This window comes from Dermacentor silvarum, chromosome 10, assembly GCF_013339745.2.
Source record: "Dermacentor silvarum isolate Dsil-2018 chromosome 10, BIME_Dsil_1.4, whole genome shotgun sequence".
NCBI lineage: Eukaryota > Metazoa > Arthropoda > Arachnida > Ixodida > Ixodidae > Dermacentor > Dermacentor silvarum.
The window spans coordinates 53,517,418-53,532,964 of NC_051163.1; the positions used below are offsets into that span (position 1 = coordinate 53,517,418).

Below are 15,547 nucleotides of genomic sequence, written 5' to 3' on the forward strand. Positions count from 1 at the left end.
CTTTATGTTAAATGTGAAAATGGCTGTTTATTCGAAAACAACTATAAGTATTCAATAACAATAAGTTTACTGCATTAGCTCCAATAATTTGTTTCATATGTGTTTGTTATATTAAGGTTTAATTGTACTTGGCACAACATAAGAAATATAGCCAGCAAACAAACAAGACCAGGTAACCAGGCAGCCTAGCAATGTCCTATGATATCACTAACGTACCACCATTCCATGTGGTTTCAGACAGTTCGTGAAGGAGGTTTTGATTACCAGTATGAACAGAAATTAATTTAGAATTGATTAAATTATTAGGTTTTACAAGCCAAAACGCCGATCTGATTATAAGGCACGCCATAGTAGGGGACTGGATATATCAAGCATTGAACACCCGTTCATAGCCACATTCGATATATTGCACGCGACGGTGAGCCCCTGCAAGTGCGCTACTAACGGAAACGCGATCACTTCTCGCGTCACTGGAAATACTTGTTTTGGCAGATGCTGCCAAACATTGAATCTGAAGGGAAGTAAATGCCATGGAGAAAGAACGAGCAGGGTGCTCTCAGTTTTGCTCGCAATGCATACGGATGGCTCGTGCGAACTGGCCACTCGTATTGGCAAGAGCAGCTTGCCACTGCTTTAAGAACACAACAGGCCTCCCGGTCTAATACGCGTTACAAAAGAAAGCGTGGATGACTGACTGGCGCCAAGCATGGGATGCCGAATTGGAGATGCTGCACTCTGGCTTTGTCTTCTTGTAGACTAGGGCTTTCCCGCAAATGTCGATTTAGAATTCCGCTAGCTGCCAAAACGAATCTTACCCCAACCTGCACGTTGGACAAATCTTTACACTGCAGTATGAATTTTAACAACACCACCGCATGCCACAACCGCACTTCTCTGAAAGAACACCATAGCGGCAGTGGTGTGCAATACTCATCACCGTGCAATTTTAGGGTCCACGATGAATGCGTTTCACGTGTGCTCGCGCATTTACATGGGAATGGCAATAGACTCTGATGTTCCGCAACCTGAAAGCTACTTTTGAAGCTAACAGCGTATGTGTAGTGTCAGCAATCACTGTCTCGCAGGAGCCGGAGGGGAAGGGCAGAGAACACAGGGTTGCACCGGCCACGACGTGTCGGAGTGCGAAGCGGCAGGCAACGAGAGGTGCGCAGACTTTAGGCGGTCGAGAAGTGAGGACGACTGGTTCCAACAGGAAGTCGGTTCCGAAACTTCACACAGTCTGCCTGGCTTGTTGCCCACATACGAAGGATCGGCTGTTTAAATGGCATATTGTTGGCATTGTAATGGACACGCGGCAGGGCACATTCACGTGCGATTCGCAGTGAAGTGTGCCGATCGTGGCACAGTGCATATCCATACAGGCTAGTTTGCTTTCTCGGTGCATCTATTTCTACTTTTTCTTAAAAAAAAAAGCAAAAAGCAGTTGACGTGCCCAAGGCACACTGCTGTCTCACATCCAGGCGATGCAGGCTTTTAGGGTTAACGTTGCAATTACTACATCAAAGAGCATTCCGCAGCATGAGCGACTTGCAACATTAGTGGGCAAAATTTAAGTCAACTTTTGTGTGTTCAACACAGCATTGGAAAAACAAACCAGTAAGTTCCCTATTTACGATTTCTGGAAACTGTCTCAACGGTGCGAAGATCTCGGATAAGCTTCAGATAGGCATTATCTTATATTTCAGATAGGCATATCTACATTGGAGGTCAGCTAGGAGTATGTACGGCTGCGGTGGTGGAGCAGCCGTGCGACCAAGGCATCACTGATAAATTTTTGTTAAGGAAAGTTAGCAAACAGACCTCTAATATTTGAAGCATGTCAGAACTTGCTTAATACAGTTTCGCTGTCCTTCATTAGTTGGCCAGATTGGCATACATCTGCGAAATATTATTTTTTCCTTGTATCTGGAGTATTTAGGCACAGAAAGGTTCTCAAAACTTGCTGTGATAAGTCTTCGGTTCTTTATCTATGCAATTTAGTCATCCTTTCCCAACATCATTTAACTAGACCTGTGCGGATGCTCTTTAAGTCCATGATGCTGCAGCGAGCTGGTGTGGAAACTTCAAGGCAGCGTTGGCACCCACCAGTAGTTTGTCCTTTCTAAATTGCCAAGTCATCCATCACAGCCAAAGTGGCCATTTTGCTAATGAAGTATAATCTACTAACGCGACAGAAGTTAATACTTGTCCTTCGTGTCCCTTTGATAGGTCACTAATGATACACTAAACCACCTCAAGACTGGCAGATTATTGCAAAAAAGCAGTAAGAAAGAAATTAAGAAAAAAAAGGAGGGGGAGGGGGCAGTGGGGGGTGTTATTTGCAGAGAAAACAGACGTAACTCCATTTTTGAATTCTGCACCCAAATCAAATTGCAGATTTCACTCTCTTTGAAAGTTTCTGTGCATAGAGCCCAAATGTGCAAAGATTGCCATGTTAAGTCCCTAAACACTTTTCAAAGCAATGTTTTTAAAAATTATTTGCGAGCCATTACCTAGTGCCCAGCAGATGCTGCCAAAATACTCGAAGCCACGAGAAGCTGGTACACGAATTTAGGAAGGGCATTCGAACCATTTTTTTTTTTTCACTTTAGAGTGCAGCTCTTAGGCGCCCATTCCTGCGGCGAGCGTCAGCGTAACTGAGTGAATGAGCGCAGCAGATGAAAGATTGAACGCAGAGCACAGCGGGGGATGAAAGACAGCGATAGCGAAGAGAGCACGAGGAGGAAGGCAGAGGAGGGTGCAGTGAAAGCATGAGGCAGAAAGCTGAGAAGGAGGGTATGGCGAATGCGTGAGAAGAAAAGCGTTGTGCCGCACAGGGCGCGCACTGCGGCAACGATGGTTACGAGATGGCGCCAGAGTAGCGCGCGTCATCTAGGAGATCCGTCTGCGGCGGCTGCTGTGAAACGCGCCCATGTGTCACCCACGTATTGCTTCTCACGATTTCCCGATAAGCGAGGCAGTCGCGCCACACTTTGCTCCGTTTGCAACGTGCCGCACGAGACAGACTGTCCGTGCCAGCCAATATATTGCGAAATGAAAACATGTATAGATGTGCATTCAAATTATGCATTAGGGAGTATCATAATCGTCAGCGAAATTTTTTGTGTCTTTACTCCATCTTAAAGCTCTGCTCACCGTGGATTTTGGAAATGTAATGTGCCAAACTGATCTAGACTGACTTAACATTGTTGTTGAGTTCCTTTAATAAAACTTTGCTGCTGTCTAAGAACGAAAATATGAAAATTAAAATTTACATAATGATACAAAAAATTGTGGATTCCATGTTTCAAAGTGACACAGGGCAACGACAAGACTCTGCAGCAGCAGGCTCTGGATTATTATTGACCAGCTGGGGTTCTTTCAAGGCAAACTAAGTTTTGTACCACATAAATAACCCGGTTTCAGATAATGCAAATACAGAATAGCCTTCATCAGAAATTTTACGTTTGAGATAGAGTGCCACAGTGTATGCAAGTTTCCTAAAGGGCGCTATGCCGTCACGGGAATGACGGGATATGTGTCTGCGAATCTTGTGTTGGCTGGTGTTGACGAGGCTTCATCTAAAACGTGGATATGACTACACAAATAATGCGTTCTTGAAATAAAATCTGCATAAAAAGCTTTCATTCACCCATATTACATCTCTCAATAAAGTTTACTCACCTACAACGCAGGATCAAGCGAAGAAAAGCACGAACAGATGACAAGTTGTTTCAAAGTGAGCGAGAATCTTGTCTGTCCCCCAACTTTAGCGACCAGCTGACACTTTTTACGTTTCATATAATTTTACATCCAATAATAACTCCTCAAATTTAAACAGAACACGTTTTTGTGCAATAATAAGGAAATGAATCTTTGTGACAGACGGAACGGTGCTAGCCAGGCGCGTCTTCAAGGCATCCTGGTTCTCCAAGAGCGATGCCAATCTGAAGTCACAATGTACCGGCATTCCCCTAGCATACCACAGCGCAGCAGCGCCAGATTTCCCTCTAGGTAATGTAATGAGAAACTCTATGCCTGTGGCATGCTGAACATCTTGGAGGCCATGGTCTGGAATTCGTGCCATATCTGCTAATTACCAAATGCATGCGCCATCTGCTTGGGTGTGACTTAAAGGTATGGAAGAGAGATGCATGGAAATTAAATGGCTTACCTTGCCACCAGCACACATCACAATTTCTGAAAAAGAAACAGTATGCCAAAATCAGGTTCACAACATCGCAGGAAGAACAACGTTCATATGTTAACAAAGGGACTTAGACTAAGAGTTGTTGTGGCCCAGAAATTGGCTATAACAATGTCACATCCAACGCGAAAATACTTCAGCTGTACCCGATGTTTGTTATAAGCGTAGATTCACTACACTGCTGATATTGCAGAGAAACATTTTAGATTTACTGTTATATCCGATAACTTGTGACATCTGTGTTTGTTATATCGAGGTGCAACTGCACAGGCTTTAGCCGTGCCTACCGAGATTGGTGTAGCATACCAGCTGTCCTAAATAAATGTTTCTAAGAATTAAAAAATAATGTGGGGCTTTACGTGAACAGCACTGAAGTGCTCAAGTTAGCCATGAGTATATTTTCATTGTGTACAGATGACTATTTAGTTTAGTTAGGTAACCTTTAATGAACTTATCTAATCGTTAAGGTGTCAGCGCTGAAGTTGCGAAGAATCTCAAGATGCGACTGATAACAGCAACCTAGTTCCAGTGTGGTTCTTTTTCAGACAAAAAAGAAAGCCTGTAAAATTTAATAAGGACTGTGGAAATTGCAGCACTCTCAAACAAGATATGTCAAATGCGGGCCTGGCTTATCGCAGCGATAAATAAATAGGTGATCGCGCTATTTTCCCAGACCAAGTCAGTAACTTTCTGCACGCATCTTCGGTCCTTATTAAAAGCAAAGCACTGGCTTTGAACGTGCTTACAATGTACAGCGTATTAGATGACAAGGTTTACGTTTGGAGATTGCTGCTATCACTGGCGCACAGATGCACTGTCACGTGATATTAAAACTTGAGCTTTCTTTTTTCGTCGGTAAGAAAAAGGAGCACGCAAGATCTAGGTCGACTTAAGTGCTGTTATTGGTCGTTTCTCGACATCTTTCACAACTTTAGCGTTTTGGCACTGACACGTTCGAAGAAATTCATGCCTTTCGTGGTGTGAAGCCTTTGGAGGATGGTGAACTTCCCTCTGTGCATGTTTTACGGAAATAAGTTGCACAAGTTAAGTGAATCTGAATGTAACTTTCGACGCTGAGCAGGATTATATGTCGCCTTCAGACGACCAGCTAACATCTTCATATGTGAGAGCACTGAAGAAGAATGTGATGAGGAACTTCACGAGAAAGAATTCTTGGAGCCAGCATAGCGCTGTCTGGAATGCGAAAATAGGATGTGATAATCGCGATGTTGATGCGACCTCGCAATTCTGGCAAAGCCTCCAAGATCAGCATTTGTAATTTAATCTGAAGCGTAGTGCTGCGACCGAGACGAGGCCTCGGGGATTACGTGTAATCTCTGAGGCCATACTTGATGTCTCATTGAGGTTGCCAGACGAGATGATGGCGGCAGAATCCGCGTACGCTACAGTCACGGCCGGAGTTGGGATAATCGAATGTAGAGCTGGTGGCTGTCCGAAATATTGGTCGTCTTTACACATTAAGCTTACGGAGCCATTGGCGGTGCCGCGAAGCTGTCAGAATTACCGAGCATGTCCGGATTATCGGTGTCCGATTTATCGGTCGGCGACTGTACAGATTAAAATTTCGATTCTGAGGTCATGTGCCCAGCCTTCGCACTAATTCAGCATACCGATAGCTTTGCCGTAACCACAGGTACCAATTTCCATGCCTCAGAGCAAGTGGGCTAAAATTAAAATTTTCCCGTTGTTTCCCCAACTCATCCAGAGCTGACGAATTCCCAAAAATTCTGTTTACCTTGAAGGTAGACACCCTATTAATGTTTTCAACAACCTTTCTTGAACTTTTGCCTCCTACGCATAACTTTTTAATGATATTTGAGTACAAAACAAACTTGCTACATTTCCTGCAGCTGTTGTCATATTTGATGCCATTAAAGATTTGCAAATAAGATATAATGACATTAACCTTGACCGAGTGGTACAGGTATAATGTTTAAGTCGCACTGTTTCTGGCTCCACCAGTGGCTCTCAAAATGGTGGAATACGGCAAGAGTGTGTTTTGATGCACCAGTTAAGGCAATTATTCACCCGTATTTTCGTATGCATTTCTACTTGCAACAAAGTATTCTTAAGCATTTGTTACCAATCGTAACAAGCACAGAACACAAAAACAGGTGTTTAAGTGTCGACTACATTCCTGGGGTGAGAGAACGACATAGACATCTGATGTCCACTGTATTACACATTACCTTGTGCAGTGCCCCATTTTAAAATGTAGTAAGAAACTGGTTTTTCAGAATGATTTTCTATGAAATTATCACAATCTAAATGTTTGGCAAAAGTGAAAGACATAACACACTTTGGGCTTTAAGAGGGTATTTCAAACAAACCAACAAACAAATACCTTTCATGTCACTGGGAGATGGCAGGACACGTGGGGTGGCATGGACGCTCCATCCCCGAAGTACGCCACCGGCTGACGCCTTTGCCAATGTGTCCCTGAGGCTGAAGCGCAGGGTCTTCTCAGCCTTCTTGTCGAGCAACATATGGGGCATGTGGTCTGTGAATAGAAAGGGGATATAAACCAGCATGGCGGGAGAATATTAAACACACCAGAGAGCATCTACGTAAAAAAGTTACTTGTGACCATGATTACCATGTGACCACTGACTACCTCCTGCCAAAAACAACTGCTAAATTAAAAAAAGAAATGTGGCTTTTAGAGCACAGCTTAATTAGTCACCAGAAAAAACGTATTCGAGTTTCAAATTCAATACCTTGCAACTCATGCTCTAGGCAAGGCAGAGCAATAAGGTTGGTCTGATTGCATTCCTTGAATCATACAGAAGCCATTATTAGCCTATTTAGCAAAATCTAAGGAACATAATTTGTAAATCCTTACAGAAGATAATTAAAGGAAGATAAACGAAAATGTACCTTATATCCGAAATAAGCACATATACATGTATGCACAAGCTTTCAGCACTATACCTCGAAGAATAAAGATTCTAAAAATTTTTGGTCTATGACCCACATCCCCCTTTAATTGCCACCACTTGGGTTTCCTTAACGTGCACCTAAACCTAAGTACGCAAGCCTTTTTTCGTTATGCTCCCATAAAAATGCGGCCACTGCGGCTGGCATAGAACCCGTGACCTTGAGCTCAGCAGTGAATGACCTTTATAATTGCTAAAATATATATATATATATTTTTGCATGTGTGGAGCATGTGTGCTAGAGCTTCTACAACTTTGAAAATATAAGTCAATACATTTCCTTTTTAAAAGGACAACCGTATTAAGTTAAGGCTTGCACGACAACGTGTGGTCTTGTCATTCGTGGAAAATCTAGCAGGACAAAGCTTCAACTGACCCACAAAGGCTCCGGCCTCCTGGCACTTCTTTATCCAGGCTACGTCGACAATTGGCGTGCCCTTTCCGATGCAGCACAGTGCCTTGACCGTTCTTCGGAACTGTCGATGGAACAGCCAAAAAAAAAAAAAAAAAACAGAAAAAGGAACGGTCAGGTAACAATAAAGCACAGCTTTTTCTGGGTAAAACAGAATAATTTGTTACACAGTGAGGCACTAGCAGTAGACAAAGCAGGGAAGAAATAGGGATGGGATTGCTACCAAGCATAGGTAAACTTACAAAACAAACCAGACATAGCTAGAGTGCTAGATTAAGATATGGTGACACATAAGTGGCTCACACAGGCTAGATGAGTTATTTGTTGCCACACCAATTCAAAATTGGTGCCATTAGTGGTCATCACCTGAAGGCAAGTTCACTCACCCGAGTTGAATTCTGGGGTTTCTTGTGCCTGGGGTTTTACGTGCCAGAACCACGATTTGATTATGAGGCACGCCGTAGTGGGGGACTGCGAATTAATTTTTGCATTCGCCCCCACTGAAATGCGGCCGCCGCGATCTGGGATTTGATCCTGCGACCTCGTTCTTAGCAGCACAACACCATAGCCGCTAAAGCCACCGTGGCGGGTAAATTCACCCACCCGCAGGCGACGGTAAGTTGCCGCACAGTACGAAGTTGTTTACTGAGAAAAGAATGAAACTTGCAGAAATATTTTTACAGCTGTCCCTCGGTAACCTACTGTCACTTGTGAGAAGCCCTTTAACACACCCACTGCAACCTGGGCAACGGGTGGATCAACGTAGTTATACCCCATGTGCGGCTGTAGAAGGGCTTCCCTGTAGTGGGCAAGTGCCACCTTTCTAGAAATAAATGGAGAGCAGAAACAGCACCATTTGTCTCGAGCTCAAGAAGTTTCAAAGGAGCGCGGCTCACCACGGACTTAGCTGTGGAACACTATGCACCGGCGGGAGATGAAGTGCAACTCAACAGTGAGTCGGGAAACACAGCACTTGGGACCGCAAAAGGCGATGCTGCAGTCAACGTGTTAGCCATGGACAAATATGCCAGCGGGCAGATTCCCATAGAGCGCTGCCACTGGCCGATAGCCGACATCAAGAAGGGCGTTTGAATCAGTGCGCTTCTTCCTCTCTTGCTGTTACTGTGTATACTTATTGACGCAGTTTACTGAACAGGTGGAAGTAAGGGAAGACTTGTGTTTTGAATTTCGATGAGAGTTACGTATTTCCAGAAGAAGCCGCCTACCGTCTGCTCATGATCGGCTGCACCAACCCGAATAGGAATGAATCTTTGGCCAAACTGCTTATCGGTGCCGTAGCCGTCGGGTCTCGCTAATTTCAATTGGTTGTGAGCTCTTGAACAGCCTCGAACCATGCGATACTTAAGGTCAGACCACACGTACACTTGCCAGCGTGTGCGCACAATCCTAGCAGCTCTTAGCTTCTAGCAGTTCCTGGCTAAACGCCTTGGCAGACGTCGTTTTGTATCGAGCTATTGACAGCTCTTCGAAATGTGCAGCAGTTTGGACACTATACTATCCGTCGGTCAAGTTGGTGCAGGACAAAGCCAGTCCACACATGAGCGCACGCACTCCAGCCCTGTAGTGCAAATATAGCAAATGCACTACGGTTTCATGTAGCTGTAACTGCTATGTAGCGTAGATACTGCGGCTGCTGCGGGTGCCACGGCGAGCCCGCCCGCTGAGCTCACTGCGGCTTCGCTGAGGACAACTGCATGCTCAGAGTGGTCTCTGGGCAACATGGCTCCAGGCACATCGTGAGCCTGCTCGAGCGCCAACATCCAAATGGAACAGGTCGTCTGCTTGCAGAGTTGCACTACTTCGAGGTGTGCTGTCATCATGGTCGAAGCTTGTTACGAGCGAAAATGAAGACGGCGTTTCGTTTAACTCTAGGAAATTGTGACTGCGATAGAAATTAGTGTGAAAGGAAATGTGCTACTTGCCACTCGGTGCAAGAAAACATAGCCGTGCATAGCTATCTGGTACACTGTAGCAAAGCAACGGGACAAGATACCGTGAACTCAACCATAAGTTGAGAGAAAGCCTCAGAGTGTGGTGCGTTGTAGGCACCAAAATCGGAAGTAACTGCATCTACATGAACATCCAAAATCAAATTTGAACTGGGCACCACAGTGACATTCAGTGGGTGGAGCGTTGTGGGCACGCCCCGCTTCGCTGTAGCCTTCGCAGTGCAAGGCTATCAAGAAAGAATGGGAGGAGCCCCGCAAAGTTGGTCAAAGGCAATCTTTGATTGCCAATAACTGCACTTCTGCTAAATGCATTTAAGCACTTTCTGTTGCAAAGTATTTCTGAAATAGTCTATTTTAACTGCAAATCAATTTCTCGACTTCAATGAATAGTGGTTCAGGGCCCCCTTAAAGGACTTAAATTTGTGTCCAACAGACCCCAAAACTTTTTTTTTTTCAAATAAGACAAGACTTCACTCAGATGCATTTAATATTAGCATCGAATGTGTAAGCAATCTGTGTAAGCAATCAAAACTGTTTCAGCCAGGAAAATGAAGTCGCATGCCAAATGGCTTCTCACCTTGTCGGTGACCAGGTGCGTGCACGTAGAAACATTGGTTGCGATGGTACCACCAAGGTCTCTTACCACCTGCTTTGGAACCAGAAAGGGATGATAACTTTCAACTTCTAGCGCGAGTGACAGCCACAACACAAGAACATTTAAACTAGGAACCAGTGCCCAGCCACTGCCACTGTGCTACAAGGCAGCCGATATGTGCTCTGCAGGTAATGGTGCCATGACCATTAAACTGTACTGAACACAAGAAGAGCATGGAAAGAGCCTCACTGAAAAAGTACTACACTTTTGGGTTGCATGGCAGAATTTTACAAAACGAGCACACTATCACCTAACACCTGCAGTACATTACAGTAAACTTTATATTAAATATCCGACAGCCTCAAACTATTTCCGCTGTTAAATATCTGCTGAAAGTACAGTTGAGCCTCGATATAACAAAGTACACCTAAAATGTCTCCTGCTGATATCAGCATGGAACAAATATATCCTTCTAACAAACACTGAATATATAATGAAGATTGTTTCGTGGCGGATGAGACTTACTACAAGGTTATCCTCATTCCATGAAGTTTCATGGCATAGAACGATTGAAAGTAGAGAAAGCTTGTAGGGATTCATGTCACTGAAAGGCTGGCAGACACAAGTAGGAACAAAATAGTCAGTGCTCGTGTTGCCTTTTTTGTTTCTACTTATGTGTGTTAGCTTGCCTACGCTTTCAGTAATGTGTCACAGCATGGTGCAAGAGCAAGCTTTTTTATTGTTTAAAGTTATCCTGATGGTAAGATAGAGTGATAGGAGAAAACGGAGATTCAACTGCACATTTTGGAATCTACCTGAAGCAGTTAATGAAATGATATTTGCCCATTTCATACCCGAGCCTCTGGCATAAAGGAAACTGGTGCACGTGAGTGCGCCCTTGTGCACTCGTGATATGCAATACTCTTATATTGGCTTGTATTTCTTCCTTTATTCTTCATTTATTTTAAATGTACTGGCAGCTTCTAGGCCAATTCCCTGTTGTATGCATGTGCTATAGTATGGATATCATAATAATCATCAACATGCAGCGATCATTGCAAAGACCTAGTTGGCATTGGCACCATATGTACCGCCTGCTTTTTGGTTAATCCCCTGTTGTGGGTATGTGCTGTAGCATGGAAACCATCATAACATGTGGCGTTCATCCGGAAGAGCTGGTTGACATAGTGCACGAAATGCTGTTGAGAAAGCTTCAAACAAGACAATGCGACTGCAGGTATACAGAAACTTGGAGTGATCAACAAGGACAAAGAAGGAAAGCCTCAGCATGGAACCAACGTTGTTCCTTGAAATTTGTCAAGGGCCCTGACTAAACAGGTCCCCTTGTTTAATTAATTACTACAGCATACAGCCTAAATTTACCAATAGGACACGAAGGAAACAACGCTACAAACAACCAGCCATATGTTCTGTCGCTTTCCACATCTTGTTTGTGAATTTAGGCAGTACTCTACAGTAATCACAAGCCCCAACTATCGCAGATGAAACCATTGTTCACCCCTTGCCAAAGCTTTGGCTACAGGCCCGACGTCTGCCTCGTTCCCCAACTGATGACCACGGTGAGAAAGCTTGTTACATTCCATTTCCTATACGTTCCACATCGTGCAATATGTAGCAGTATGCAGCAAAGGAAGCGCTACAGGGTTAAGTAGAGATCACAGGGAGAGGCCTTCGTTCTGCAGTGGACATGAATAGGCTGATGATGATGATGATAATGCAGCAAAGGATAACCAAATATCACAATCGTAGATATTGTCAACCCCCATGGTGGTATGCAAAAGAGGCATTGGTACCTCTTCTGTGCTTGTGCTGTCGATTCCGGTGAAGAGCACCTTTGGCTTCACCTTCACGGCTTTTTTGGGGGCCAGCGAAGAGTCCGCCTGTTCGTCCCGCCGAGACCTCGCTTTCCGTGGCACTTCAGGCTTGACTTCAGGTGCATCCGCTTTCCTCTTGCCCCGTTTCACTGGTGCTTCCTGCAAGCACACATCAAACTCATTGAGAGAACACGGAAGGGTAACAATAAAAATGGTCTGTACTTTGTCTCACAGATGCCGTGCAGTGCAGCGAAGGGTAGGGCTTGCGTCAGCCAATCAGTAATGAGAGACAGCTTCGTGTTCCCAGAGAACGAAGGAGGGCATGCCCATTGTATGCACACTAATCCTTAGAAGGATCATAAAGCCTTCTATGAAGTTTCTATTCATTTGGCTTCATGAGCAAGGTGATCAGAGGCGGACAGGACAGCAAAGGCGCTCTCTGGTTCTATTCCTTGGTTGGCTGACGAGACCGATGGCTCTCAATACACTGCATGGTTTTGGAGAGCTAGACTGTGGAAAGTTTGTTTAAAAATATATATGTATATATTACAGCTGAAATTTGTATGTACTATAAGTGAGAGCATTCAAGTGCTAACTAAAGGCAGAGTTTTACTGCTACAGTTTTCCTCATGCCAAACAGATGGTGTCCAAAGCACAGTGGACATGTGTTCCCGACTCCTGGAGTCACTCTTCCAGTGCCTTTAGCTCACAAAGCGTGGCTTTATGAAGTTTTGAGGAAGCTGCTGCTCAGACTGCGATTTTAATACCACCAATTAGTGCTGTTATGATGTCACTAGATGATGTACCTCAATTTTTAATGGCAGTAGCCAGCATGTATTGTATCAGGGAGGCAATATGCTGCTTCACCAAGAGAAAGGAGACAGTGTGTCACCCGAGTGCTCTGTGTTATCACGCGTGGTGAAAAAAAATACAGCACGGCATAAGGAGCAAGACACACGGGACAGCAGTCAAAGGATGGCTGCTATCCTCTTCAAGATAGCAGCCAAAGAAAGATCTAATTACCTTAGAGATGAGTCACCTACCGTACTTCCTTCCACTAGTCAATGAAGGCAATAAGAAAAACGCAATGAAAATGAGGCAACTGACGCAATTTCAGCAAGGCAAGCATGAAGAGAGCTAGAAAGAGTAGTACGAGAGGTATCAATGTGGTTTCGGATATACACTAACTCTTCGAACGATATTAAAGGGAAAGAAAGAAAGAGAAGGGAACACACCTCTACCACTTCCTGCTTGACAGCCACTTCCTTCACCGGTGCCTTTTGCCGAGACTTTGGCCCAAGCTTCACTGTTACCTCTTCCAAAGTCTCTTCCTCGTTGCTAGAAGCTTCATCGTCCGACTCGTGCCTTGGTACACCAAAGCTCATCGAGGCGACGTGCCTCTTCCTGTCAATCCTTCGCAGGGAGCACTGCGGAGAAGTCTCTTCCATAATCTTGAGCACAGGCATCACAGAAGTTGGCGGTGGGTCTTCTTTTTTGCCAGTCCGCCGCGCATCCCTCTTTCTTGTTACCGGTGCGAGAGCTGGCATCTTAAACGGTTGACGTCGAGTCGTAGACCCCGAGCTCGAAGCCTCAGCCTCCGAGATATGTTCTTGCTTGAGCTCAGTGACCCTGCGCTTGGGCTTTGAAGAGACTTCTGCAGAGTCATTGTTGTCTAGATGCTCGGTTTCCTCTAGCTGGACTTGTGCAGTTTTCGTGCTGCTGCGCCGGGATGTTCCAGGACTCGGTGGCTCCGTTTTTACGGAAACTTCTAGCGGAACTAGCTGCTGCAGTGCGCTTGAGCAGAGAAAGGTTTGTTGTTCTTGATGGCTTTGAACTTCTTGAGTTCGATGGTTCGGGCGCTTCGGAAGTCTCTTTCACATTGTTGTCCTTGGGGGCGTTCTTGTTGTCACGCTGATTTCGAGTTGGCTTCGCCCCTTTTCTCCCACGCCAGGTTTGCGAGCTCACAGGTTCGGCCTCTGTGCCACTGTTCTCCGAGGGGTCTTCTGTAGCTTCTGGAGTCGGCACGACTTGCTCATTTTGGGACGGTACGGCAGCATTTCTGCCACGCCGAGTTCTCCTAGTTTGCAGGTCGTGATCTGCAGATCCAGGCTCAGGATTGGTTTCCCCTGCGCTGGCAACACTTTTGCTCGCTGCCTCTTGAGACAACTTTGTGCCCTTCCTTCCACTCCTCGACGGTTTAGTACTATGCGCTTCCGACTCAATTTGACTTTCGCCAGGCTCCATGGAGGGAAAGTTCTCCTGGGTTTCAGGTTGCTTTGTGTTTCGCCTTCCCAGTTGAGAACTTCGAGAGGTTTGCGATTGAGGCTCAGTGGAAAGTGACTGCGTTGAGTCATTCAACCTGTTTTGAACAGGTGGCTCACTTTTTTCTTGTGAATGTTTCACTCTTCTCTTTCCCCGCCGAGACGTTTGTGGGCTCTGGGATGATTCCACACTAGTCAAAGAGACATCCACCGCTGCCACATTGTTTGCCTCCTCGTCTTGACCTGAACGTGTCTTCGCGCTAGCTTTTCCACGCCGAGAAGTTCTTACGCCTTGTAACTGTTCTTCAGAGTTTCCAGCTACCGGGCCATCCAAAGCAGTCTTGTCTTCTTCTTCCACATCTTGCTGCAACGACTGCTTCGCAGTTTTTGCACTACGACGGGAAGCCTTTGACAAAGAAGGAACGACATTTCCTTCAGAAGCCGTTAATTTTTCTGGAGTTTCTGATGGTGTTCCATTAATGCTTTCTGTGTCCTGTGCTGAAAGGTGGTCCGTGCCAGATTCGTCTTTTGAAGCAGCCTCATCTACCCGTTTAGCATCTTGCTGTAGCAACTGCCTTGTGCCTCTAGCACCATACCGGGGATGTGGAACGGCTGTTTCTTGAGAAGGTGTTAAGCTCGAGGACGTTTCCAGTGGTGTTCCCTCAATGCTTTCAGTCTCCTGCGCAGAAAGGCGGTCAGCATCAGGCTCCCCTTCCGACTGTTCAGTGTCCTCCACGATTTTGGTATCCACTACCTTAGGCGCTGTCTTTCTACCAACAGTGCCGCGGGGTGGACGTCCATGCCTGGGTTTGTTCGACTGCTGTGGCGACTGTAGCGCCTCTGGCTGCTCAATATCGCCTGGAGAGTCTTCGGCCAATAGCTCAGTTCCTGTAGGTGGCCTTTCTTGTGCCCCTCTTCGAGTGGTCTTGCGGCGTGTAGAAAGCAACTCCTCCGCCGCTTCTGGTCCTTTTCGCTTTCTCGAGGCCACCCCTTCCTTCGGGTCTTTTGACCGGGGAGCTTTTGACGAGCGGGGACGTGGAACGGCTTTTCCTCGAGGTGTTAAACTCTCCGACGTGTCCGATGGTGTTCCGTCAATGCTTTCAGTCTCCTGCGCTGAAAGGCGGTCAGCGTCAGGCTCCCCTTCTGACTGTTCTGTGTCCTCCACGATATTGGTAACCGCAACCCTAGGCACCGTCTTCCTACCAACAGCACCACGGGGCAGACGTCCACGCCTGGGTATGTTCGACTGCTGTGGCGACTCTAGCGCCTCTGGCTGCTCAACATCGCCTAGAGAGTCTTCCACCAGGAGC

At 45.7% G+C, this 15,547-nt stretch overlaps 1 protein-coding gene across 1 annotated transcript in view; it reads right to left on the reverse strand.

Annotated features, from left to right (window-relative positions):
- Window positions 1-15,547, reverse strand: part of LOC119431538 (mediator of DNA damage checkpoint protein 1) — a 33,601-nt gene that overhangs the window by 1,726 nt on the left and 16,328 nt on the right. The window contains exons 10-17 of the mRNA XM_049657907.1: window positions 14,527-15,436; window positions 13,942-14,072; window positions 13,212-13,770; window positions 11,956-12,135; window positions 10,124-10,192; window positions 7,541-7,640; window positions 6,573-6,728; window positions 4,175-4,200 (exon numbers count right to left, since the gene is read on the reverse strand). Coding sequence (XP_049513864.1) covers window positions 4,175-4,200; window positions 6,573-6,728; window positions 7,541-7,640; window positions 10,124-10,192; window positions 11,956-12,135; window positions 13,212-13,770; window positions 13,942-14,072; window positions 14,527-15,436 — 2,131 coding nt within the window. The remainder of the gene's footprint in view (window positions 1-4,174; window positions 4,201-6,572; window positions 6,729-7,540; window positions 7,641-10,123; window positions 10,193-11,955; window positions 12,136-13,211; window positions 13,771-13,941; window positions 14,073-14,526; window positions 15,437-15,547) is intronic.